A 26,563-nucleotide genomic window follows, 5' to 3' on the forward strand; every position below is an offset into this window, starting at 1 on the left:
GTCTTGTTATATATGCAATCTTGCAGTGGCTGTCGTAATGGTAACATAGTTGTCCTGTTGATCGAAATGGTGAATAATTTATTGTGTTTCAGGTATTGAGGGTGATTTACCTCTTGCATCATGCGTGAATACAAGCTAGTGGTTCTTGGTTCTGGAGGTGTTGGAAAGTCTGCTCTGGTAAGTATTCTGTGAGGCAGTTCAAGTATGTTTTCTTAAGCTTCTTTTCTCTAATACACTCTCTACTACCTCATTTCTTTAGGTAAGCGTGCACAAATAAACATATCTGTAAGTAATGACTGCTGAGGGTTCCTGGCTCGAATAGGTACATCCTTTACCGGGTGTATCCGCATCTAGCGGTGCACTCTCACATGCTACTGTTTTTGTATGGGGTTGGTTGAAGGTGCGTGGTCAGTCTTTTGCCTGCCCTATGCAGCGAAGTGCATAGCTACAGCATTATGAAGGTCTCTGGCTTCACTGGATAACCCAGCCATAGGTCTGTGGGAAAAGCTGCTTCATGAAACTCACACGATGAAGTGGTTTGCCTATGTCTGGCCTTGGTAACTGCTGTCTCTAGAAAGGTCTTCAGGGTGCTGTTTGCTTAATGTTGAATTGCAGTCTCTAAAGCTCTAGGGTTTTTAGTGCAAATACAAATTTGCATGTTTGTAGGAAGTTTAAAATGTTTTCTACATCTTTCCTTGCAAGTAGATGTATAGAAATGGCAGGTAGATGATTGTAAACCCAAGAGCTCATGTATTTTAGTTAAATGATTACAGAGAAGTCTAGTCTGACCTAGGCTAGCATGGAAAAAGTTTGCAGAATATGATGTTCTCAGCCCACCTAAGAACTTCACGCCTTCCAGTTTAATTGTGCACCTTATCATAAGATAAGGTCTAGAGGTCCACTCTTATAAGGTAAGAACTCTTCTCTTACAGAGCGGTTCCTAAAGGAAAACCTAAAATGACAGATCATGTTAAATTGTGAAAGAACTTTTTCTTCACCTCTGAATTCTTTATCTTACTGCAGCATTTCTGGATTTGAACCTGTCTGCTCTGACTTGGCCATTGAGTCTTAAAGTTCCATATGACTTGTGCTAAAAACGTCCTGCGTGCTAGGTATAAGGAATATTCTACTGAGTCTAGTTAAGACTAGTAAATGCTGGCAGTTGTTTTTTGACTAATTCCTGTGCTGGCAGATAAATAGCAGAAGGTGCGGTAGTTCTAAATGTAAAAGCCATGCAGCAGTATAGTATCCTATTCAACTAAAACCTAATAATGATTCCAAGAGTTAGACAAACCTTAAATCAATGCATGCTTTAATTCTTACACTCCTAAGTGAGAGTGCATAAAGGAAGGTGTAGCACTGCTTCATCTAACAGTACTTAAACAGGCATATGCATCTAACTTCCTGTTCTTTCTTACAATTCATAGTTATGTTGATCACTTGCCTTCAAAAATGTAATGGATAACAGAGTATACACCTAGAACAGTAATTTGTCTACAGTGTTTACAATATGTCACTATACAAGAAGAATCTTACAAGAACTTTTGTGTTGCAGACTGTACAGTTTGTTCAAGGAATATTTGTTGAAAAATACGATCCTACGATAGAAGACTCCTACAGAAAGGTATATGCAAAAGACCTGTCTAGTGTTACGGAAACTTAAAACTGCATTATATGTTGTTAGATATTTGAGTCATTGCTTGAAAAAGGGTATGCATGGTGATCCCATGTAATACCAAGTAAGAAGTTTGAAATGTAATGGTGCTCTTAAAGTCTGTCTGAAAGGAATAATTCAAAGCTAATTTTTTTATGTTTAAGCATAATACCTTACGAGCTAGTCAGTAAAAGATGCTAATTTCATGGTTAGATTTGGGAACATTGATTTTTTTTAAAAAAAAAAGTGTCAGTTTTTATTTTTTTATAATATTTACTATTAGTTTGTGTGTTACTATCTGCAGGTACATTTGGACTTGTATGTTGGAGGTTCTAAGCTTTGCTACTAGGAAAGTCTGCTAAAAACAACTTCATGCCCACCTTCAGAACACTGGAGGCATCGTACTGTATTTCTAAAAATTTGACCAATAGTTTGATATGCTTCCATTGTTGTTGTTTTATTAATAAGTTAACACAAACTTATCATAAAAGAACAAACACAGTGGGCTGTTGGTTTCTCTCTTCCTATCTTTGGCGTGACAGGCTGAAAGGTCTGACTCTGCTTGCATCATCTTGAATCTCCATATTGCTCGCTTTTCAGTTTTAGCTGAGACCGTGATTAATATTCCAGACTGAGATAGTTTGTCTGGACTGCTACTAAAAGAGTTAACCATTTCATGAGGCAGATTGGTTTTTGGCTGTGTCAATTTCTTAATCTTCTTTTTTTAGCTGAATTACTTTTCAGATACATTGATAATCTGATGTAGCTCACCGTGTGGCCACAAAAATGCCAGTGTCTATACAAGGGAGGCAAGATGCACAAACCCAAGATGGGAATGTGCAAAAACTGCAGGACTTCCTGTTTCAGGACTGGACTACATTTATATTGGTATAAAGAGACTGCATTAACAGCCATTGCAGCTTACAGTCACCAGAATCTTTTCTGAACAGAAGAGGAATTAGCAAGAGCAAAATGATAATTTCAGACTTGTTTTCTTTGACCTCATAGAAATCTGTACGCTGGAAAAATCCTAGTCTGTTTTAAGCATGTGGGCTTCCAGCCAAAGCTAGAGCTCTTATTAAAGAGGCAACAGCAACAACAAATTCTATATAGCCACTTACTTTTTCTGTATTAGAGGAGCAGGAATTTTGGACCCTGGCCCAGTGTTTGGTGCAGGCCTTTGCTGGGTCAGGCCCAGTAAATTACTCCAGAAATATTCACAAGCTGTACTAAAGTGGAAATGTTTCCTTTGTTATATATTTACATTCTTCAGGTTATACTAGATTCATGATGTTTGCTGGGTGGATTTTTTTCCACAGGTTGTTTCTGTGGAGCCTGAAAAAGTAAAGCCATCTTAAGAAATTTTGCCCTTTGCTTTTTTTTTTGCTTTTTGCACACACACCTCCCCGCCCCCCGCGCAAAGATCTTAAAATGCTCCTTTCAGGTTTGGTCCTGAAATGACTAGGAATATCTCTGTGTATTCTTTTCAAATCGGCTATACTGTTGAAGGAAGCCTTGCTTAAATCTGGACAACACTTTATGCAGTTGTTTTCTTCCCCTGACTGTTAGTTACAATTCTGTCTTGCTTCTTGACTTGGGTGACTTTAAAATATATTGGTTTGGCAGTTGCAATTCTATACTATTAATGTTAAATCTAATTTTGTAATATTTGAAGTTGAGAAGACATGGCTTGAAGTACTTTGTCTATAACTACACTGAGCATGAAGTCTTGAAATTTGATGCCTTGGTTTACTCCCCAAATATTTCTTTATAAAGAGAATAGATGCTGCTTAACTAGCTGAATAACTTTGTCAGCAATACATACTAAAGTAGTGGTTGTTGAAGGAATCTCCATCTCTAGGGGATTTGGGGGAGTTGTGAGAGGAGTGGAAATATTCCTCTTCCCAGCACCACCACACACACACACACACACACCCGCCCCCAAATCTAGATACAAAAGAAAAGCTCAAAGTTATACTAGTGATAATGCATACACTGGGAATAGGGGACACAAAGTTCTTTCTGGGTGCTGATCTGCCAACTAAAAATTTTACATGCAAATGGAAATATATTAACAGCTTGGAAAAATAATAAGAAATTGTGGATAGCATGCTTGAAACAGCTTGAGGGCATTTCCATGTCTTTTGCTGCCCTTGCAGGCTTGTGGGATTTTTTTGAGGTAGAAACTAGATAAAGGAACTCTGAAATATATGAAGAAATTGATCTGGCTTCTTAAACCTTCTGGGTTTTTTTCTAAGTTTTTCTAAGCTGGATCAGTTTCCTAATTAGTATCACTAAAAGCTTGTTTTGGGGACAGCACCCTTAGTGTTTTGCTTGGTTTATTGTTTGCTGTGTGCTACTTGCACTCTTGTTCATCTGAATTACTATTAAATGAGCATTAATATACCAATTCAACTTTCTAGCTTTCACTTGTACTTTTCTGTGAATGATCCCTGAAACAAGTAGAAATTGTGTGAGTTGCTGATAACAATCATTACAAATTTAGTGGTCTCCTTTTGAATAATCAAAAATTCTTGATCACTTTGCAAAGTGATTCTTGGCTGCTGACTCTGCTTTTGAAAATGTCACTAGGGCTTTTTGAAAGGCTTCTTCCTGCTGTTTTCAAAGTGTATATCCATATGAACTACTTTAGCCATTATGTTGCTTTGTGCATTATGAATTTGCTTATAAAAATCACACAATTCCTGGTGTCTTTGGAGGGGGGGTTGCAAGAAGAAGAATTCTAACCGCATTTTTCTCTCTTAACAGCAAGTTGAAGTAGATGCACAACAGTGTATGCTTGAAATCTTAGATACTGCAGGAACGGTATGTCAGACTTCCTGAAATATTGACGTACAATGTTAAAAATCATCAAAAGCTGTAGGGATGTAAATGGTGACATGTTTCCTTCCTTATTCTCTAAGGAGTAACTGTGATTGGTGTATTGGGTTAAAGGATGTTCTTTAACATAGTGGTATTTAAACAAAACTTGAGTATGGCATCAGAAAATGAATTGCAGGTTTCTTGTGAGTTGATGTTCTGTAATAGGGGAAACACGAGACCGAGCATTTTAAGATTATGCTGCTTTCAAGTTTATATTGCCCAGAGAAATTTATGCCCAATAGTTACTCAGGTTTGATTTCTGTTGCTGTAGAGAATATGTGCTTTCTTCTCATCTCCTTTTTCTTTTGTGTGTAAGATGTACTCTGACATTGGGATAAAAATCGCTTTAGTCAGCTTATGGGAACTCAAAGCATGGGGTTTATGTGGACCCTTTGCATACTGGTCAGGTTTTTCTCTATCTTGTTACAAAATTACTGAAACCAATAACTTCCTTCATTGATTCCAATGAGCATAAGCTCAAGACCCTTAGAGTGTAATGTGTTCTCTGAACTGCATCAGTACCCTGGTCCAATAATAATAATAACTTAATTTAAACTCCTTACTAGAGTAAGGCCATGTAAAACTATAGCAAGATGGAGTGGCTGTTCTCAAAATAAATTGCACTTTTCATGTGATGTACAGTAAGGGACTTGGTGAGTGATTGATCAGGCACAAGATAGCAGTCATCAGTGTGAGAAAGGCAAATGCTATTCCACAGTCATTACTGGTGAGAGTTTTCAAATGGTGAGAAGTCCTAATGCTGCTGTGCAGTGTACCAGCAGCTCTTAATATGCAGTATCATAGTTGTCACCGAAGGCTAGGAAATGTGGCGAGTCTGTTGAGTGTCTTCATCCTATAGTCAATCTCCTTGAAAATTAAAGTGGAATCTGATATAGGCAAGTGCCTAGACTACAAAATGGAGGCTGAAAAGTGATGCGTTTATTTTTTGATGCATTTTAAAGAACAGTCAGGAGATGGGGAAGAAGTTGGTATGTAAGGAGAGATTCAGGAGGAATCTAACTTCTGTAGTCTACAGATTACACTTCATCTTCTATTGCACCTTTCCTCTCTTAAGAAATCACTCTAGTTTCTGTGCTGTTTTTCCCAGAGTATACCCCTTGGCAATATCTAGATGTTGTTCAGCTACCCCACAGATACTGTCCTAAACTTAAGATTTCTTTAAAAGCAGTTTGGTTTATTGTAATATTTATAGTCGAACAGTTAAATACTGGTCAATTTAAAGGTGGGGAGGGAGGGGGCACAAATGCATCATACTTGTGGATCCATTTGTGACCTGAAGTGTATTGTAGTTTCTGCAATGAAAGTGCAGATTGAATGCAATATCTGTATCTTTTTTAATTACAGGAACAGTTTACAGCAATGAGAGACCTATACATGAAAAATGGACAAGGTTTTGCATTAGTATATTCCATCACAGCACAGTCCACTTTTAATGATTTACAGGATCTAAGAGAACAGATTCTTCGAGTCAAAGACACTGATGATGTAAGCATCTCTAAAAATGCTTAATACTTACGTTTAGAGTTTTCATTACAGATATTGTAATATATACACTGTGAATCAGATAGCTTCCAAGCTTGAAATTAAGACACAAATCAACCAGCATAATACAGAAAGGCAAACTGGAGAAATTCTAATTTCTCATGTGTCACATAGAGAATTGTCTTTTTAATCTCTTCCTTTAAAAGACTCCATCTGAAACTGTATGTAACCTTGTTCTCTAATACTGCAGAAAACATTTCTAAAGCAACTCTATTCTTACCTCAGTAGCAATGTACATTTAAAGAAAATCCTACAGTTTTAATGTCTTCAATATGCTTACTGTGTATGGTATTTTAAAAGAACAAAATTCTAAGTTCTTATGGAAGACAATACTGTGAGCTTAAAAGCTGCGTAACATGCAATTTTAATATTTCGTGTATACGTTTGCAGGTAAGTTTGGTCATCCTATTTCTACACAATTTTGATATGCACCTCAGCATTTTTAAAGATATAAAGTGAGGCTAAGACATTCCAGATTATAATTGATTTAAAAAAAACACTGTGGTTGTAGGAAGCAAATGCTCCATCCCTTAATAAAAGTAAGAATGGTATTTCAAATGTGAAACAGCGCTAAGAGCGTGTTTTTAACAGAAACACCTTGTAGGTTGTAGCCATTGGGCAGGAAAATCTTCCTTTGGGGGAGGCTGGGGGGGGAAGCAAGCAGTTTTAAAGTGTGCCCATCTCATTTAAACTGTGCTCATGGAAACTTTCATGCCCTCCTTAATGCATGTACCCGTATATGCTTCTGCTGTCAGCAGATGTGGGATGTAGTAAATGTGTGGTGGGCTGACCCTGGCTGTGTGCCAGGTGCCCAGCAAAGCTGCTTTGTGACTCTGCTCCTCAGCTGGACATGGCAGAGGAAAAATATAACTACAAGCTTGTGGGTCAGGATAGGGACAGGGAAACATCACTCACCAATTACTGTCACAGGCAAAACAGACTCAACTTGGGAAAATCAGTTTAACTTACTACCATTCAAATCAGAGTAGGATAATGAGAAATAGAACCAAAACTTAAAACCACCTTCCCTCCCGCCCTTCCCTTCTTCCTGGGTTTAACTTCATTCCTGAGTTCTCCATCTCTTCCCCGCTAGCAGTGCATGGGCACAGGAAATGGGGGTTGTGGTCAGTTCATCACACGTTGTCTCTGCTGCTTCTTCCTCCTGACACTCTTCCCTTGCTCCAGCATTGGGATCCCTCCCATGGGAGACAGGTCTCCACAAGATTCTCCACCAGGAGTCCTTCCCCCGGACTACAGTTTTTCACAAACTGCTCCAGCATGGGTCCCTTCTGTGGGGTGCAACCCTTCAGGAACAGACTGCCCCAGCGTGGGTCCCCCACGGGGTCGCAAGTCCTGCCAGCAAACCTGCTCCAGTGTGAGCTCTTCTTTCCACAGGGCCACAGGTCCTGCCAGGATCCTGCTCCGGCGCAGGCTTCCTGCAGGCCACAACCTCCTTTGGGCATCCACCTGCTCTGGCATGGGGTCCTCCATGGGCTGCAGGTGGATATCTTCCACCATCATGGACCCCCATGGGCTGCAGGGTCACAGCCTGCCTCACCAAGGGCTTCACCACAGCCTGCAGGGGAATCTCTGCTCCAGCACCTGAATCCAGCACCTCATCCCCCTCCTGCACTGACCTGGGTGTCTGCAGAGTTGTTGCTTTCACCTGTTCTTACTCCTCTCTTCAGCTGCAGTTGCCCTTGCAGAGGTGTTTTATTTTTGCCCCTTCTTAAATACATCATTACAGAGGTGTTACCACTCACTGATGGGCTCAGTCTTGGCCAGGGGTGGTTCCATCTTGGAGCTGGCTGGCATTGGCTCTACCCAGACATAGGGGAAGCTTCTAGCAGCTTCTTACAGAAGCCATCCCTGTAGTGCCCCCACCTTGCTATGCAAACCTGATACATAATGTTTCAGGGAAGTTCATTGGGACTTTTGTAATGCAAACCACACTGCAGTTTCTTAATCATAAGCATTTGCAGGTCTTGTCTATGTTCAGCAGATTTCTTCTAGAAGTGATTTATTGCCAGTTATCACAAATGTAGCTCAAAAGGGGATAGTATTGAAATTGCATGTACCTTTCCCATCCAGAGCCTACCAAGTTACAGCCTTGTTTAGCATTAGATTAATTTTGTACACTAAAATAAAGATAAGTGTGATGATATCTGAAACCTTAGTTCACATGGTATATTTATGTTCACTAGCATAAGCTGTCTTTGGTAGTATTTCCTTGGAATTGTATTTCTTTTTAGAACACTCCCCTCAGTCTTGAAAGCCATTCCATAGTGTCAGGAGAAAGATAATAAGCTTTAAGTTACAAGCTTTCACCAGATTTTCCATTAAGTTTTTCCTGTGCCAAAGCTGAGGCATGACTTGCCTTCTCAGTGGGAGGAAATTAAATGGCCAAAATATTGTAAACCTTTTTTTAGCACTTGAATTTGGAAGAAATGTAGCTATGTCCTTAAATTAGTAAAAAGAAGTTTAAAAAAAACCCGAACAACTTTGTATGATTACCTTCTCTTGCTGCAAAGGTCAATTCAGCATTTTCTGTCATTGGTAATTTTGTTAAGGTAGCATGTTTCTTTCCTGTGTGGGCACCAGCTTCCTAAGAAGAACTGTGTGAGCAAACTGCTCTTGAAAAGAGTGCAGATACGCTGGAAGTAGAGGAATGGTGAAAGGAGCTTTAGTGTCATTCATTGTGCTACCCACTATAGGCCTCTTTTTCCAGGATTTCTGAACACTTAAAAATCTGGTAGCAGATTCTTCAGTAGACGTGACGCCTCAAACATCTAGAAATGAAATTTCATTAGGTCACCTAGAAGATGTGAAATGCGCTCAATTGGCAGTGTACTGATTCCTCAAACCATTCCCACCACCATCTGACCAAACAGCAAGCAAAGAATGCAGTTACTTTGATTTTAAGATTAAAGTATCACAGAACTGTAAACTTAATTTTCAGTTATACCAGAGCTTGATTATTCTGGAAGTCAGGATCCTCTAAGGATTCAGATAAGATTTTAGGTGTGTATTCACATTGTGCCTTCCCAAAATCTTAATGATTTTTTTGCTGGTACTAAATTGTTTTTTAGGTGCCTATGATTCTGGTTGGCAATAAGTGTGACTTGGAAGATGAAAGAGTTGTGGGAAAGGAACAAGGTCAGAACCTAGCAAGGCAATGGAATAACTGTGCATTCTTAGAGTCTTCTGCAAAATCAAAGATAAATGTTAATGAGGTAAGGCCCATTACCTGTGCGGGGGGAGAGATGGCAAGGACAGAAGGATGGGATGCTGTTCTAGTAACCAGATATTTACAGTTTGTCAAGGAAGAATGATTAACAATCCATGTAATGGACAAAAACTGTACCCTACTATTGTGAGAATGTGAGATGTATCAACTGAGAATGTACTGCTAAACTACTTTTTTAAGAGTGAAGTCCTTAACACTATTTAATTGAAGTTATTTCGTATTACATAATTTGAGATAGTAAGAACAAGAACGCTCTCAAGGTTTTTGTCAAAACTAACAGCTCTGTTAAGGAAAAAATGGGCAAAAGCTTCTTCGCTTTCTAGCTACTTATTTAGCAGGAGCTGACTGATCAAATGTGCATTTTTTGGGACTTGCCATGGCACATGCCGCCTTATCCAGTGGGGGTGCCAGCATAAAAAAAGAATGCAAAAATTTTTGCAGAAAGAAGCTGTGTCAGTATTTACATTTCTGGAACAGCTTGAATTTTATGATAAACTCTACAGTGCATTGTGTCTTCTGGAAAATGTTGGCCATATCAGTCAAGTTGAAAGGGCCTCTGCAAGACTTGCATGTAATCAAAAGAATATGGTGGGTTTAAGCACAGCTGATTTTTCTTAAAATGAGTAATGTGTATTTAATTATTTGGGAATTCCTGAAAGCTGTTCAGTTTTTCTTAAATACAAATTAATTGTCTTAACTATATAAAAGTCATATGTTTAATAAACTAGAACTTCCATCAAATGCTAAAAGCCCTTCTTGGAATGTTTGCTGCTTTGCAGCCAGTGCTTAGGAAACTGCTAAGATGGTTTTAGTATAAGCACTTCCTTGATTTAGGAGATGCAGAAATAATTGGAACAATGTCAATTATGAATGAAACACATGCTGTTTAATTGTAGTATGTAGACTTGTCTTACATTAGCCTTTCAACAAAATAATGTTCTAATTAGAATTCTAGGAGACTCAAAGTGTGACTGAGTCTCGTACATGAATTACTTCTCTAGGAAATGTTACGCTTATGTCATGCTGCAGTCCTAGAGAGGCTGCTAAATTAATTCTGTGGACTTCAGTATTTTTAAAATATCTGGAAAAGCATGATCTCATTCAAAAAAGGGAGTCTATTACTGAATACGCATTGTACTTCAGTTACCATGAAAATGTGTAGTTAAAACACAATAGAACTTACTTTATAAAAAATATCCTTAGAGTGATTTGAGTTAAAGAAAGCTGTGCCCCGTTTCTTGACCTCAGTGCTAAATTGCAAAGTAACAGCATATAGTAGTTGATCGCTATGGCATGTATCGTGCATGTTCAGATTAACTTAACCCAGAGGTTAAATAGATGTGGATTACAGATGCCTCTTCAGTTGGCTTCATTGAAAGTGGAAAACCCTTGGCAGACAATTATCTTAAACAGAAAAAAAAAACCAGGTATTAATTAAGCATACAATGTAACTTTCTGGCTTTGATAACTAAATATTTACAGGGGTTCTTGAGTACGTGAGTACATTATGTGTGAAGATTCAAGGCTTAAGGTTATGAGAGAAGCCTCTTAATTCCAATAACCAACTGATTTTATTTTTCACAGATCTTTTATGACCTTGTGCGACAAATTAACAGAAAAACTCCAGTGCCTGGAAAAGCACGCAAAAAGTCATCATGTCAGCTACTTTAATACATAGTTGTACTGTAGCTCTGAGCCAGGTAAACCTTTTAAAATTGTCTGTGTATTACGTCTATTAAAAACAAACAAAACAAAACAAGAAAAAAACAAACCTAAACAACTGTGGTAGCTGTTGATGCAGAATAGCATTGAAATTTCTTGATTTACATTATCATAGAAATTTTTAAGGTCTTCATTTTGCCTTTCCAAAGTCAGAACTACAAATAGGTGCAAGATATACTGCTCACACTAGCATCTTTTTTTATATATATATATAAGATTTAATGTGTTGGTAGAGCCAGATTAACGGTGGTGTTCCAATAGTTCAGAACTTTAGCGTTTGGAAACAGGGGTGTTTTTTTTAAAGGCTGATCAAATATACTGGTCAGGAACGCATGCTGTAAAATATTGCAGTTTGCATGCTAAAGTATCACTTTCTGCTTTGAACTCCTGAATATATCTGAATGATGTCATAAGAATTTAGCTTGCTTTCTTTGAGCTACATGGGTATTTCACAGACTCTATTGTGATTAGTACATTTGGAAGAGAATCATGAAGTGATCATTGTAACATTACAAATATTTGACCTGGAGCTGTTGGTTACTAGATCAATTTCTTACTCATTGGCAGTTGGCTAATGTTCTACATGACTAAATCCATGCTTTAAGAATGCTGCTGAAGGCTCATTCAAGCAAGCTCCAGCCTGCTCTTCAAGCAAGCCTTTTCAGAAGTTAGTCAGCAGGCATGGGTTTTTTTCTGCAACATGTTCTAGGGCAGCTTGTTTCCTTCTTTCTACCTCCAAGCCTCAGTATGGGCTGAGGTCTCCCTTGATTGACCTGACATCATGCAGATTGCCTGTTCATAGAACTGAATGGGGGGTTGGAAGGAATCTTAAAGATTATCTAATTCCAAACACCCTGCCATAGGCAGGGACACCTTCCACTACACCAAGTTGTTCAAAGCCCCATCCAGCCTGACCTTGAACGTTTCCAGGGATGGGGCATCTGCAACAACCTGTTCCAGTGTCTCATCACCGTCACAGTAAAGAATTTCTTCCTAATATTTAATCTAAATCTGCCCTCTTTCAGTTTAAAGCCATTCCCCCTTGTCTAAATTTGCTACAGGCCCTGCTTAAAAGTCTGCCCCCATCTTTCTTATAAGCCCCCGTTATATGTTGAAAGGCAGCTGTAAGGTCTCCCCAGAGCCACCTCTTCTCCAGGCTGAACAACCCCAGCTCCCTCAGTCTGTCTTCATAGGAGAGGTGCTCCAGCCTGTGATCATCTTTGTGGTCCTCCTCTGGACTCGCTTCAACAGGTCTATGTCCTTTTTATGTTTTATGTATGTTCATTTTGATTCCTTTTGATTTTACTGGACATATGGTGGTTCTGTTGCTTCAGTGCTATAATCCATTATTTTGTTCTGATAGACTTATTTGTTATGTCCTACCAGGATGCTCCAGTATTTCACTGTCATAAATTTTTTACTTTTAATATTCAGATAGTGCCATGTTTAACTATTTTTGGTATTGGTGTTAAAACTAACTTAATTTGAACAACTTGAATCCGTTCAAAGCAAAACTGAAAGAGTTCTAAAAGCATTAGCTGAGGATGGCAGGAATGGCTGCCTTATTTCTTTAACAGGGCTTTTGGTTCAGGAGCTTTGATCCTCCAAATGTGTTTTTGCTTTTAAAGCTACTGGAACTGTCATACAGTAAGCAAAACCAGTTCTATCCATCAAATACTACTTCCACAAGTAGTTCCAAGTTCATCTTGGATTACTATATGCATCCCAATTAAGTTTTACTAGTTGAGGTAGACTGTTACTTGTATGTGTATGGTAGAAATTATGTTAGTAGGGGAGAAGTAATAAGGTTATTTTCTAAGTCTGTTTGCTCAGAACTTCGCTAGTTCCTACTTTAGTTCCTTTAACTAAAGAACAATGACAAATAGTTGTTCCTAAGACTAACATCTTGTTTTGTTGTTACAGGTCTGAAGAACTGTTGCCCAATTCAACAGTGCCAGCATTCCAACTTTATTAAACCTACCAACATCTTAAATGGACTTTCCTGTGGTGGTACCCTTTAAGAAATGGATGAAAGCTACTACATCAGTTTGCACATTCTAATCACTTTCCAGTGTCATGAGAGATTTTTACTTATAAATATTCTAAGTGTATGCAACTGGTAAAACCAGAGCCTACATCCAGTATTACTGATAAGAGACATTGTTCATCCACCAATGTTGTACATGTATGAAAACTGTGTACTGTATACTTCAACAACCCCCACTTTCTATTGGAGAGTACAATAATGTAAATCCTAAAAGCACCACTATTTTAGCATAATAAAAGAAAGTCCAAAGAGCTCCTATATAGACTACTCCAGATAACTTTGCTTCATCGGTATTTGTAGCTTATTGTAACTTTTTTAAAGAAATACAGGATCATCATCATCATCGTATTGTACAAAAGCGCTTTGATTAACACAACAGCTATATAGTTTTTTAATTTTAGGAAAAACCTGTGGAGACAGTGATCTAGTCTTTAAGAATCCTTTCAGTATAACGTCTGACTAAAGACATGGCCTTTAATATCTGTTGGGAAGGAAATGTCCAGACTTTTCAACCTTTTATTGTATGTTTCCTTTTCCTTGTTTACATAGGGAACAATGTTTATAGTTGTGTGTACAGTGGGGGTCTACAACAAGAAGTGTATATTTTAAAACAATTTTTTAATGATTTAACAATTTTTTGTAAATCATTTTCGGGCTTCTGCAGCTGTAGATTCTCACTGTGAATTCCCTTGCTTGCTCATGCATAAGTGTATTTGCAATACCAAATATACAGGTTTAGTACTTTTGCCTGTTAGTGATTGTTTTACATGTGTAACGTTTTGGTTGAGATGTTAAATGGTGGAAGAGTACTGTGGATGTGAATGTGGGAAGTAATTTTAATCATGTGTAATTGGTCACAGGGCCTAAGTTGCAGTAATTAACTTTTGCTGATTTATTTAACAATGCCTTGTTGCTTTGTATGCATTAACGTTTGGGTGTAAAGATTGTGTGTATATCCAACAGGGAGCCACAGTATTTAAATTGACCAACCTAATGTTACAACTGCTTTGAGGTGGCCAAATGTAAACTAAAAGCCTTAATTAAAGTGGTGCAATTTTGTATGACTTAGCATCAGTAGTTCAATAAATTTGGATTGCCATGCAAGGGCTTGCATTACAGTTATATACTACTGGAATGTTTTCTGTTTTAGTAGTGGTAGTAAATACTGATTTCTTTAAATCTCTTGCGCAGTGCAGATTCATACATCTTAGGATGAAAAGGAACTACTGTGACTTTGTCTTCTGCCATAGATATTTCATCTAATGCCATCCCATGTGCCAGGGTGGATGAATTTCAGACTGAATCAAATTCCATTAGCAGTTTTGGGACTTGAAATATTCCAAGTTCTGACGTAAGGGAAAATCTAACAGAAAAGTATGTCTTCAAAGGTTAGACTATCAGTGGCTGTTTTGGGAACTTGAAAATTTGTTGCTTGCTATTTTCCTTCTTTCCAGGAAGAATTCATTGTTAAAATTGACTTAGTGCAGCTAAAAAAAGTTCTCCTGGGGAGGAATACATCATTTTTCTGCATGATTAAACCATATTTGTTTAGTTTCAAGGAAATCTGCAGAAGAGCATTCTTTCGGTATTGAGGGTAGAGTTTTGCAGACTTCAAATATCTGTTAACACTGTTGGACTGTGAAGTGGAATGCATGGACTGTGGATGATTTCCTGATTTTGGCAGTGTTGCTGAAAATCAATGGCACACCCAAATACTTGGTACCTCCTGTTTCACTGGCACAGAATTATCAAAGCTTGTTCTAATCCATTCCTGCAAATTCAATCAGATTAGGTTAGCTAATACCGGTAAGCTTTGAGATAGCTTACATTGCCCAAAGTGAATTAAGGAGCCCAGCTGATCCTTCCTGCTGGTAATTTCATCAGTCATCACCACTGTTTAATGGAGGTAATACACTCTTCAGCTGTGCAGTCAGGGTTAAGACTGAAATTCCTTTTTATTTATCATTGGAAACTAGAACATGTGGTTGATGATCCACATAAATATCTCTTTTGGTACTATGCATCCTGATTGGTCCCCAGAGTAGATGAGACTGGAGCACTAGATGCTCTAGTTCTTTTTTTCACTAGGTACCTTCCTCCTTGATGAGCTAATCAGTATTTTTCCTCCCTTCATTTTCAACCTGCTTATTCAGGTCTTATAACACTTTTATGTCCCAGTTGTCCTTTTATCAGTGGTTTTTTTAATGTCTTTTCCAGGCAGCTATATGGTGGGAGGGAGAGAAAATGCTTTGATAATATCAGAGAGGGGACCCTGGTCTGGGTCTTCATGTCCAGCCAAAGAGTACCAATTACAGGGAACATCAGGCTTTGTCTTGAAAGCCCTGTACTAAAGCATTCTTGGTTGCTCTGTGGAATAGTAAATGTACAGTTCCTCAGCGTTAGTCAGTTCTATCAAACCCCAGGGAAGCAAAATTTTCAGGAACTCTAGGCTTTACCATCTGAAAGATTGTGCTAAAAAAAGTTAAATACCCTACCCCCCTATATTTAGAATTTAGGTCAGATTTGTAAAGCAAATGCATAATAACCCAGGTAATGCTGACACTCCAGTGTTTTTCTCCTTGAAAACTTAGGCAAGCTTCAAGGGAGCAGTGTCCTGGTTGTTAAAGGGAAAGAAGATGCATGACAAAATGATGCTGAGGAAGTAATGGACATGAAGCGTAAGGAAAAACACATGAAAAATTTCTTCCTATCTAACTAATTGCGGCATAAGAAGCTGTTCCCGCTGAGGAAGTGAACAACCAGTTCCCCCCAGGAACTGGAACTATGTAAGCGGTTACTAATTCTAGAAAAGAATCCTGTCTGCTGAAACTTTTGAACAAACTTAATATCTTCAGGATAACTGCTTTGTGTACCAACGCTTAAGAAGTTCACGCTTGAACTACTTGTACAGAAACAGAACACTTCTTATAAAGCTTTGGATGAAAACATGCATAATTCATATTTTGAGAATTAATGCAGTAATTTTCAAAATTTAGTGTTAATACACATGTATTACTGCTTGTAAAGTTATCTATGCTTACAGTGCACACAGAGGTTGTGACTGCTGTATTTCCACCCTAATCTGACACTGGTATATATATCAGTATTTAAATGTCTGAGCTTTCTGTGGAGGAAGTAATGTTTATGTCCTGAAATATAGAAGTATTATTTAATGGAATTGCACTCCTCATAGAACTCTTCCTTGCAGTGTAAGTAAGAATACCATACCTTATTCCTAATGCCCTTTTTCATTCTTGAATTCTGTGAAATGAATGTCTACTTATTTAATTTACAAGAATATTTTAAGACATTGCAAGATGTTTTCAGATGTCCAAATGAACTAACTGTAAACTCAAACTACTACTGCTCTTCTGCATAAGAGAACAGTCCAGTTCTCAACAGAACTTCTGGAAACAGTATTGTAGAGTTAGGTATCAAGTTTGTTTCATAACGTGTACTAATATTGCAATGCTAGAAATTGGAGGTAGGAGGATTTTGGAATTTGAATTAAGCTGCGTTTTTTTTCTGGTGTAAACAGAGTTGCAGTTTCCTCATGGGTGAACACTAACATGAGGATTTTCTTATAAAATTCTCTAAACAAGCTATGGATTAATCAAACTTCATTGTTATTTTTCCCCATCTAATCTTTGCTGGTATTGTAAATAACTTGGGGTGAAATTCTGCCACAATACTGTAATAGTTCTAGGTAGACTTCAGTTTAGATATACCAGCAATAGAAAAGTTATTTCTAAATTTGAATGATCAAAAATAGTAGTTTATATACAGCTGTCAGTAGCACTCCTTGAATTGTAAAATGGAGATGCAGCTAAGCATCAGCATAGACAGAAAACTCTTTGTCCAGTTGCAAACTGCTGTCCCAAGAGCATTAAGCTATACTTCAATTTATAGCTTTTATTTTGTCTGTGTATGGACAGGAGAATAAAAGCAAAAAAAAAAGTTGCTCAAATATGTAACGAAGTGCAGTTGCATGTAGCATAAGAGAAGCAGGGCTCTTAACCAAATTAGGTTCTTATTTCTGTCTCAAGCACCTTACACCGTTCCTTGAAAAGTTTATGAACAACTTGGAGATTCATAGAACCTAATTTAACTTCTCCTTTCTGTAAAGTAAACTTTGGAATGATATATTTGTTGCAAACTTTACATTCTTAGTCTGGAACTAATGTTGTAGTCTTGATTTTGTCCTCAGTGTTGCAATACCTGGGCTTCAAACAACATATAAATGTGAATTTTCCTTCTTTTTTTCTGTCTGGAGGGTGGGGTAGGTGTTATGTTTTTTTAAAAATAACCTCCAAAACCATTCATTTTTTTGAATTTTGAATGATCGAGTATAGAGTGGCTCCCTGTCTTCAATGAGATGTTCTTTAGGGAGAGATTTGTGAATGGAGAAAGGAATGTCTTCGTAATTCCACTGTACTTACTTCAGCCTCAAAAAGTATTAGTTCTGATGAATAACAAACTTTACAGTTTCATTTTTTAAGAAAAAGTTCACTGCCACCGGGATTTTATGTTTGTTTTTTCTTTGAGGTTGTGGCTGGAGTGAACTACTTCATTTGAAAGCTATTGTAATTTCTAATTAATTCATGTAATATCTTTTGGCAAGTGTAAACTTGAAGGGAGGTGACATTTCTGTAATCTGGGGATAATGAGTGAAATTAGAGTAGAAATTATCCCTTCTTTCATCAGTATACTTTACCTTTTGATACCATGTTGCATTTTTACCTTACACTTCTAAAGCTAGCAGGGAAGAGGCAGTATCTTCACTCCTCTAGTAAGTACAAAAATCTGCATGTGAAATCACAGCTCTCATAAACTGGGTTTACTGCTTGTAACATGCCCAACACAACAAAAGCCCTTGGCACTACTGTCATGATTTTCAGACACAAATAAAATGACAGTTACAAATGTGTCTCTCATTTCTAATAAAAAGGGGGGGTTTAGCTTAGCTTTCTCAATAGGAGTAGGCATAGGAATCAATTTGTTTAGGGTAAAACCCCCAGCAAACGTTAATTTGAGTGTCAACACAGGTATTTTAATACTAAGCAAGCACATAAATGCTGTAGGTAAATTTTTGAGTATTTAATTTAAAAAGAAAAAACAACAAACTTTCCTTACATTTTCATTTTTAGAAGTGAGAAATTGCACACTTCCAGGAATGTGTTTCAACTACAAAAATGTGGGATAAACTATGAGCTTTCTTCCTTCTCTTTCAAAAAGGCAAGGTATAGTGTCAGTGTCAAGGTTTTCTTTGTTCTGAATGCAGTTGTGATGCTATTGCAGATTGCACAAGAACTTTGTTGTGCTCTTGCTTTTGATAGTTCTGAATTAAGGCTACAGTTTTGTATGTGCAGATGTCATTATACAGCTTAGCAATGCATCAGGGCAATTTATTTGATTTGTGAGTTGTCTATATTAAAACATTTTGTAAAGGGTAATTGGAGTTTTGAGTTAGTTTACTTGTTTTATTTTAATCTAGTATATCCTGAACTTTAACCTAGTATACTCTGTAAACCCCACTAACTTCATAGAAAGCTGGTAGGGAGCAGAGGAATCTTGGGCATTGGCGATAAATATGCCGTGTTTCTGTGTTAGTTGTGGTAGCTGCTGAGTTGGCTTTGCTCGTCCTGCCTCTAAGTATGGAGTATTACTACCCCTTGTGATATTCTGACAACATGGCTGCAGTTAGGATTACTGTTGATGCAAATATGCGAAACTTAAGATGGATTTATAGTCTTTGATTAAAAATTAAATTCAGAGTCCATATCACTGAAAAATTTACATCCCCTTCTACTTGGAAATGCAAGATGCTTGCATAAGATATTCAGTTTTTTCTTTTTTTCCTTTTCTTTCCTTTGTTTTAGATAAATATGAAGTAGGATGCTAGACAAAAAACACTAGTCTGAAAACACCTCCAGGTTTTTGCCCTGTCCTGTTCCACCCACCTCCCTTGTCTCCTTAGCGGAGCTAACTTGAAGCCTCTAAAATGCTTCCCCACCGTGCACTTAAAAAGGCTGTATCTACACTGAGACAAGTTCTCTCAAGGGCCACAGATCTTGTGTATTCTATTACAGGTTTGGTTGGCTGGGTAGTTTTAAAGCATGCATGCTGCCTTCTTAATTTCTCTTCAGCCTTATTTCTTTTGCTTTGTTCTCATCTGTTGTTACTCTGAATAAACTTTAGGCAGCATGCAAAGGAAGCGTTTTCTCTGGTGTCATTGCATCTCTCATTTGTCTACACTTCTGCCCTGAGAAAGGGCTAGCCCAAGAGTGTGAGCTGCCGGTGAAGAATTGAACCAGATACTATTTTGTGCGTTAGTCTCCTTGAATTTCCCACTGCGCTACAGAGACAATAGTGCTATGCTTTTTTGTGAGGCTAGGTCAAGAGGTAAATTCTATTAAATATGTTATAGTGACTTAGGATACAATAGTTCCTTTAATATTCTTTTAGTTTTCTGCCATAATGAAGGCTGTTACCTTCGCTTGTGCTTTCATGAATAGCCTCCATGATAGAAGGACAACTTCATTTTTTTTACATCCCAAACTAAATTTCCTGAATGACTAATCTACTGTCTAAGGGTCTTCTGCTTGCTTGTGTTCTTGCGTACCCGACCTTCAGCGGGCCCCTCCGCTGTCCCTGGCACAGCTGCCCCAGGCTGGGCTCTCCAGCAGCCTCCCAGAGGCGCCAGGCTCGGCTGCCACAGCATTTTGTCATCTTAAGCAAGCTGTGGGACTTGAGGCAACGTCTCGCAGTTCTGAGGCATTCTGTAGCTGTTCTCAGACCTATGCCTTTGCATGCGGAATTTAAATGCTTTATTTCCTCGAAGCACCCCCTTGTAGCTGTAGCCCCAAATACACCCGAGACTTGCAAGCGTGTTTCGGAACTTGTCTACACGAAAAACGCAGTTTGGGCAGTTTTCCTTGTACTAGAGCGCAAGTGGATGAACTACTGTCAGTAGCAGCGCTTTGTGCTGCTAAAAGTAGTGTTTCCCTGCAGTTAAAAAGCGCGCACAGGCCGCGTGGCGGAGGGGGCGGCACTCGGTACCGCTCTGCCCGGGCGGAGCGCTCCCCGGGCTGGGTGCCGGTGTGCCCCGTAACGCTGGGGCCAGCAGTCCGGGTTACACCGGGGGGAACGGGCATAAGTTTGTCACTGGTGAAAACAAACTCCTCGTCGCGCAGGCCGGGAGGCGGGCTGCTCGAGCGGAGCGCCTGAGGAAACACTGAAAACGCATCGCTCGTCCGTCTCTGCGCGATGCGGTAACGCACGCAGCGGTTTTAAAAACGGGGTGGTTTTAAGCTTTGTCGCTGGAGGCAGGATGCTGCTGCCCGGGGACCGGCGAGCAGAGGCGCCGCGGGCTGGGCGGGGAGCCGGCGCCCCCCTCAACACCGGGGCCCGCCCCCGCCCCCGGGCTCCCCCGGCTCCCCCGCCCCCTGCGGCGCATGCGCGGCGCGCGGGCGGAAGCTGTCCCCTCTCCTTCCGGGCCGCGGGCCGGCACTGGCGGAGGCGGGAACGCTCGATCCCGGGCTGCGCCGGGCCCGCGGCCGCCATGGAGAGGTGGGAGCCGCGGGGTGGGGGGCCGGCCCGTGCCGGTGGGGCCTCCCGGGGGGTGTGGTCCCCCCGCGGGGTGAGGTGGGGTGACGCGCCCCCCTGGAGCGGCGTGTACGCGGTGCGGGCTACGGAACGCGGCGAGGCAGGGGCAGTTTTTGAGGGGGGTGTCGAAGGCTTTTCTGTCACCCGGGAGCTTTAAATCTGCGTGATTCCTTTGGGGACGTGTTTGTACATTAAACTTGAGTTGTTTATTAGGCCGGAGTCGCTGAGCCGGGCCTTGGCAGGGTGCTGTGCGGGCCGGCCTGCGGGGCAGGCTCAGCCGCGGCCTTCACGGCCCACCTGTAGCTTCTCCTTTGCTTTTTAGTAATTGTTAACGATTTTTTCCTCGTCTGGAAGACATGCGAACTTTCTCGGTCAGAGGTGGTTTTGTGTTTCTGAAGAAAAAAAATCAAATAGTGAAATCACGTTATGCTTTCAATTGAATTATTCAGTCCAAAATTTCATACTGTTGCACCTCTTACTAGCTTGCTTTTTTTGTTTTAATAAGAAAATATCTCTTGTATAGGAGGAACAAAGCATGAGTTTTCAGACAAACTGATTTTTCTAAGCTGATGAGTGATACTAGATGTTCTGTGGAGAAGACTGGACATCAGTACTAGAATTGGAGATGACTTACGCTTTGAGTTTCCCAGTTGTGGAGTTACTTGAAGCAGCAAAACAATCTTGTTGTATGTTCTGCTTGGATTCACTTGCTTACTTTGTGTCTATGTTGCTGTTCCTCTAGAAATGGTTTCGGAGACCCGTTATCCCCCTGTGATGCAGAGGTGGCCAGACCTGGGTGGAAGCAAAGCTCTCAGAAAAAAGTTTCCAGTATCCTTTTTCTGTAAAGGCTATTTGTCTTCTCTTTAAGTGTTGCTTGCAGTGGTCACAAGCTGTGTGTAGTTTTACTACTGCTTTGATTTTGAGCATGTTGAGAATAGTTTTCTAATACACAGCAAGTTGCTCTTTGTTTTATACTCATTTAAAGTGAAGAAGGTATAAATGTAACGTGGAATTGTTACCTGATTTGTGAGGTGTTTGCAGTCAAAATTTTGCTATTGCACTATCTCATATTTTTCCCTTCTGTAGTCTGTTTTCTATATGGTATTTTTATGCCTTAAGAAGGAAAAAACTTCAAAAACAAAACTATGATTGCAGTATCTAAAAAACTAGTAGGGAGAGAGATGAATGACTGACTGAAAGAGTGACTAGGAAATCCAGATGAGTTTCATTAGAAAAATACTCTGTTTTCAAAAACATGGGACACTTCTTAGCCTTTACAGAAGAATTTCGGAATAAGCCAAAAGATGCAATTCTTTGCCTTTTTGTAGAATAGTATTTCCTCTGGATGGAATTTCTCTTTCCCTTCCTTTTCCCCACATTGTAATATCAAACCATGTCAAAGCTGTTGTAGTGATGGTTCAGAACATATTAGTCAGTAGAACTCAGGGAAGGCAAGAAATTGTTGAAATGCTCGTACAGCAATTCATGACTATATTTAGATAATTACTTTGATTGTGGGTTAAATATGGTTGCAAGGGTATTGCATTGCCTATTCTCTGAGCTTGTGCAGTCACATTTGCATAGTGTAGTGTTTTACAGTTTTTCATGGGCTTATGAACTCAGGTTGACGTCAGCCCAGAGAACTGTGTGAGCCATAGCTGACTTGATCTCAGAGTTTTTGAAAAAAAAATTGAAGTTTTCTTCACTCCATTGTACTTTAATTTTATGGGTTTATGCTCTGCATGTATTATATTATCAGGGTATTGTGTGTATAACTTCCTCTTACTGTTACTGTGGATAGAAGCGCACAGATGTAGATTTAAATACTCGCTGAATTTACACACACACACACACGTATTTACAATAAGAAGAAAATACCATGTAATTTGACAGCTAATGTAATTGTATTTTTCTGGTTATGATAGCAAAGGAATCCAGTATATATGTTTGTCCTTCAGTTTTTTGCAAGCAAGATAAAACTAGTGAGATACTGGCCCTAGTTATGTTGTCCTTAAGAATCGTGGTGTTCTTGGACACTGATATAACATAGGATACTGAAACTTTTATGCAACTACTTCTTAGTAAACCATACCTAGAGCACTGAACCTAGTTGCTGACAAGAAAAAGCAAAGCAGAGCAACAGAGACTTTTTTTGTTAGTCATCAGCACCCTGGAATAGAGAAAGAACTTTTTTTAAAAAATGTGTTCAGTCTCAGGTTTTCTTTTATTTTTATGTAGCATAGTATTCTTTTACTGTTTATGTAGCATAAAGCAGCTCCTTATGGGGCAAAAATACTCTTTTTTGATCTGACTGGTTATGAGGAGTCCCAGATCTGTTGTGCTCATACATTGCAGTGTCCCTTTTAGCCCTTCAGCTTTTAAGTTTCTGCTGAAATGTTTTGTGATCTAATTCAGTCTTATGAATGAGACTTTCTGCTTTAGTCTGAAAGAAAAGATGTGTAATCTTCATAATATTTGAGCTACCGCAAAATATTTTTCCTTTCCAAGTATTGACAATTGTTTTGAATAGAGCCAAAAGCATGCTTAGGAGAGTGTTTCTTAACTTGCTTATTAATCAGTTCTTACATCCCTGGATGACACTGTTGGAAACATGACGCCCAGAGGACAGTTACTTTCCCGAACTCCTTGTTCATTGCTTCGCCAGCCAGGTAAGACTACTTTCTTTCTCTAGTGTTTAGTTAAAAGAATGATATGCTTGGACTTCATAATTGATAACAATGCATAAGGAGAAAGACGCAGATGCGCTGTACTGGGTCCGGTGAAGGACTGCAAAGTTGGTTAGGGAACTGGAGTATCTGACATATGGGGAGAGGCTGCAAAGGGCTTGGATTGTTTAGCCTGAGACAGAGAAGGCTCAGGGGGATCTTGTTAATGTATGTAAACACCTGATGGGAGGGAGTAAAAAGACAGCCAAGCTCTTCTTGGTGGTGCCCAGTGGAAAGACAAGAGGCAGTAGGCACAACAGGACGTAGTGGGAATTCTGCTTAAACGTGAGAATAAGCTTTTACTGTAAGGGTGATTGAATGCTAGAACTGGTTGCCCAGATGGTCTGTGGAATCTCCGTCCTTGGAGATAACCAAAGCTGCCTGGACAAGGTCCTGAGCAACCTTTTCTAGTTGACACTCCCTTGGGAAGGGGGGGTGGACCAGATGATCTCCAGAGGTTCCTTCCAACCTCAGCATGGTGGGTTGGTCCTGACTGGATGCCAGCTGCCTGCTAAGCTGCTCCATCACTTCTCTCCTCAGCAGGACAAGGTAACGCCTTCCTGCCACCCTTCCGTTCTTCCTGAGCTCAACTTCACTCCAGATTTCCCTACCTCCTCCCCTAAGCAGCACATAGGGACAGGAAATGGGGGTTGTGGTCAGTTCATCACACGTTGTCTCTGCTGCTCCTTCCTCCTGACACTCTTCCCTTGCTCCAGCATTGGGATCCCTCCCATGGGAGACAGGTCTCCACAAGATTCTCCACCAGGAGTCCTTCCCACGGACTACAGTTTTTCACAAACTGCTCCAGCATGGGTCCCTTCTGTGGGGTGCAACCCTTCAGGAACAGACTGCCCCAGCGTGGGTCCCCCACGGGGTCGCAAGTCCTGCCAGCAAACCTGCTCCAGTGTGAGCTCTTCTTTCCACAGGGCCACAGGTCCTGCCAGGATCCTGCTCCGGCGCAGGCTTCCTGCAGGCCACAACCTCCTTTGGGCATCCACCTGCTCTGGCATGGGGTCCTCCATGGGCTGCAGGTGGATATCTTCCACCATCATGGACCCCCATGGGCTGCAGGGTCACAGCCTGCCTCACCAAGGGCTTCACCACAGCCTGCAGGGGAATCTCTGCTCCAGCACCTGAATCCAGCACCTCATCCCCCTCCTGCACTGACCTGGGTGTCTGCAGAGTTGCTGCTCTCCAGATTCTCACTTCTCTCTTCAGCTGCAGTTGCCCTTGCACATTCCCCACCCCACGCCCCTTCTTAAATATCTCATTCAGAGGTGCTACTACCATCACTGATGGGCTCAGTCTTGGCCAGGGGTGGTTCCATCTTGGAGCTGGCTGGCATTGGCTCTACGCAGACATAGGGGAAGCTTCTGGCAGCTTCTTACAGTAGCCCTGCCCACGCACCCCCCCCAAAACCTGGCCATGCAAGCGTGATACACTCAACTAGTTGGTGATTCTGAAGTTAAATGCATTTATAAATACGGAAAAACCCCACCTAGTAGCAGTCAGCATACATGTTCATATGTTACATATTTATGCTGTTAATTAATACCAATGGATTTTTGCCTTTAATTTTTAAACGGTATTTGAACTTAATTTTCTTTTTTTGGCACAAGAGTATGTCCAGTATCATTTCAGTTTCTCTCAAGTACCATGTTGAAACTGATTCTTGCCTTACTAGTCAGCAGTCTAGTTTGTTGTGTTGCCTTTTTTTGCAGTTCTTTTGGTTTTTGCAGTAGCTTTTAGTTCTTCAAGATGTCTGTCACATAGTGTCTCCTCAGATATTTTTTCTGTTGTTTTTGTGTCAGATTAATTCTGTTGCTGACCTTTCTACCAGGTTTATTTATTGGTTGCATTGGTAAATGATTTTCCTCTCCACTAGCAGGAGAGAAATTAGATGGCACACCTCACAGAAAGGCTGTGGTACTGCACACGGTGGCTGGGGTCAGGTTGCCCTGAAACCTTCCAGTCTCAGCCCCTGTGTGTTCTGCACCAGTGGACCCATATTAGGAGTGTGTTGGGGGTTCTTCCCATACTGGCACTGCTGCAAAGATATGAAGTTCCAGAGAGACTGTTTCTTCATGGTTTCTCGGGGTTCCTAGCAATTTCTGTGTAGTCCCTGCTTCTCATTTAGTGTAATACCTAGTGCCTTCTGTTTGGGTGGCCAGCAGCAAGATAAATGATGTTAGTGTCAGCCACCTTCTCAAGCACAAATTGCTTGTGTGTCAGCATTGACAGCTGTCACAGTCAAACTGCAGGTTGTTCTTAGTGTTGACTTGACACTAAACATACTGTGAAAAGGTCTGTAATGCTTTTAGAGCCTCCATCACTGGTTGTGGCTGAAATAATGAAACATGCCCTTTCCTTATGTCTCATTGTCATCACCAAGACTTACCTCCCTTTTCCTTGACTCAGTCTCTTCCTGTAGTCTCTATTTTGTTATCATTCTGGCATTCATATAGGGATTCCTCTTTTTTTGTCATCATCTAGCCAGTGTGTTTTCCGTCAAGCTCCAGGTGGATGGTTGCACCTTCTGCTGCTCCACATCCTCTTTTAAGGACTGCTTGGAGATGGGTGAACTGTTAGTTGTTTTAAGAGAGGAGCATTGTGTGTCATACCGTGATGATCAGATAGCTCTTCAAAATCAAATAGATCTTGGCCACTTTTATCTTCAGATTGTAACATGTGTATACCATGTTGACCCCTATCTGCCTTCAGCAAAGATCTTTATTTCAATTAGCGTCTTGATTTCAGTTAGTGTGTGTGATGGCAAGTTAGCTTGCCATGATTTTGTCACTATGAAGTTTCTGTTTTGTCTATTTTTCAGAAAGCTCAACAGTATAGAATTTCAGTAAGAGGTACCATGCAGTTCGCTTTTGGAGCAGCTGCCTCCAAACCATATAGAGAGTTGATGTCAGGTGAAACTAGAGATTACAGATGCAAAATACTCTGATCAAGAAAGTTTAGTGTTGAGCAGCAGTTCATTTGTATGGCCAGTCAGCATAGAGATGCCACATCAGGAGATGTTACTAGCCAGCATATACTCTATAAACCTACCATCTGTTTTTTAACAGACCTCAGAAGGAGACTTGCTAGTTTCTGAATAATGATTC

The 26,563-nt window shown here is 40.1% G+C and overlaps 2 protein-coding genes across 2 annotated transcripts in view; both read left to right on the forward strand.

The window, feature by feature from the left end:
• RAP1B (RAP1B, member of RAS oncogene family) overlaps window positions 1-14,234 on the forward strand; it is a 32,860-nt gene extending 18,626 nt beyond the window's left edge. The window contains exons 2-8 of the mRNA XM_055711317.1: window positions 93-177; window positions 1,556-1,624; window positions 4,424-4,480; window positions 5,903-6,043; window positions 9,190-9,333; window positions 10,932-11,047; window positions 12,993-14,234. Of these exons, the coding sequence (XP_055567292.1) occupies window positions 121-177; window positions 1,556-1,624; window positions 4,424-4,480; window positions 5,903-6,043; window positions 9,190-9,333; window positions 10,932-11,018 (555 nt within the window). The 5' untranslated portion in view covers window positions 93-120 and the 3' untranslated portion in view covers window positions 11,019-11,047; window positions 12,993-14,234. The remainder of the gene's footprint in view (window positions 1-92; window positions 178-1,555; window positions 1,625-4,423; window positions 4,481-5,902; window positions 6,044-9,189; window positions 9,334-10,931; window positions 11,048-12,992) is intronic.
• A 6,366-nt stretch (window positions 14,235-20,600) lies between these two features.
• The window catches only part of NUP107 (nucleoporin 107), a 32,040-nt gene continuing 26,077 nt past the window's right edge, over window positions 20,601-26,563 (forward strand). The window contains exons 1-3 of the mRNA XM_055711182.1: window positions 20,601-20,685; window positions 21,464-21,549; window positions 23,301-23,390. Of these exons, the coding sequence (XP_055567157.1) occupies window positions 20,678-20,685; window positions 21,464-21,549; window positions 23,301-23,390 (184 nt within the window). The 5' untranslated portion in view covers window positions 20,601-20,677. The remainder of the gene's footprint in view (window positions 20,686-21,463; window positions 21,550-23,300; window positions 23,391-26,563) is intronic.

This window comes from Falco cherrug, chromosome 5, assembly GCF_023634085.1.
Source record: "Falco cherrug isolate bFalChe1 chromosome 5, bFalChe1.pri, whole genome shotgun sequence".
Classification (NCBI taxonomy): Eukaryota; Metazoa; Chordata; class Aves; order Falconiformes; family Falconidae; genus Falco; species Falco cherrug.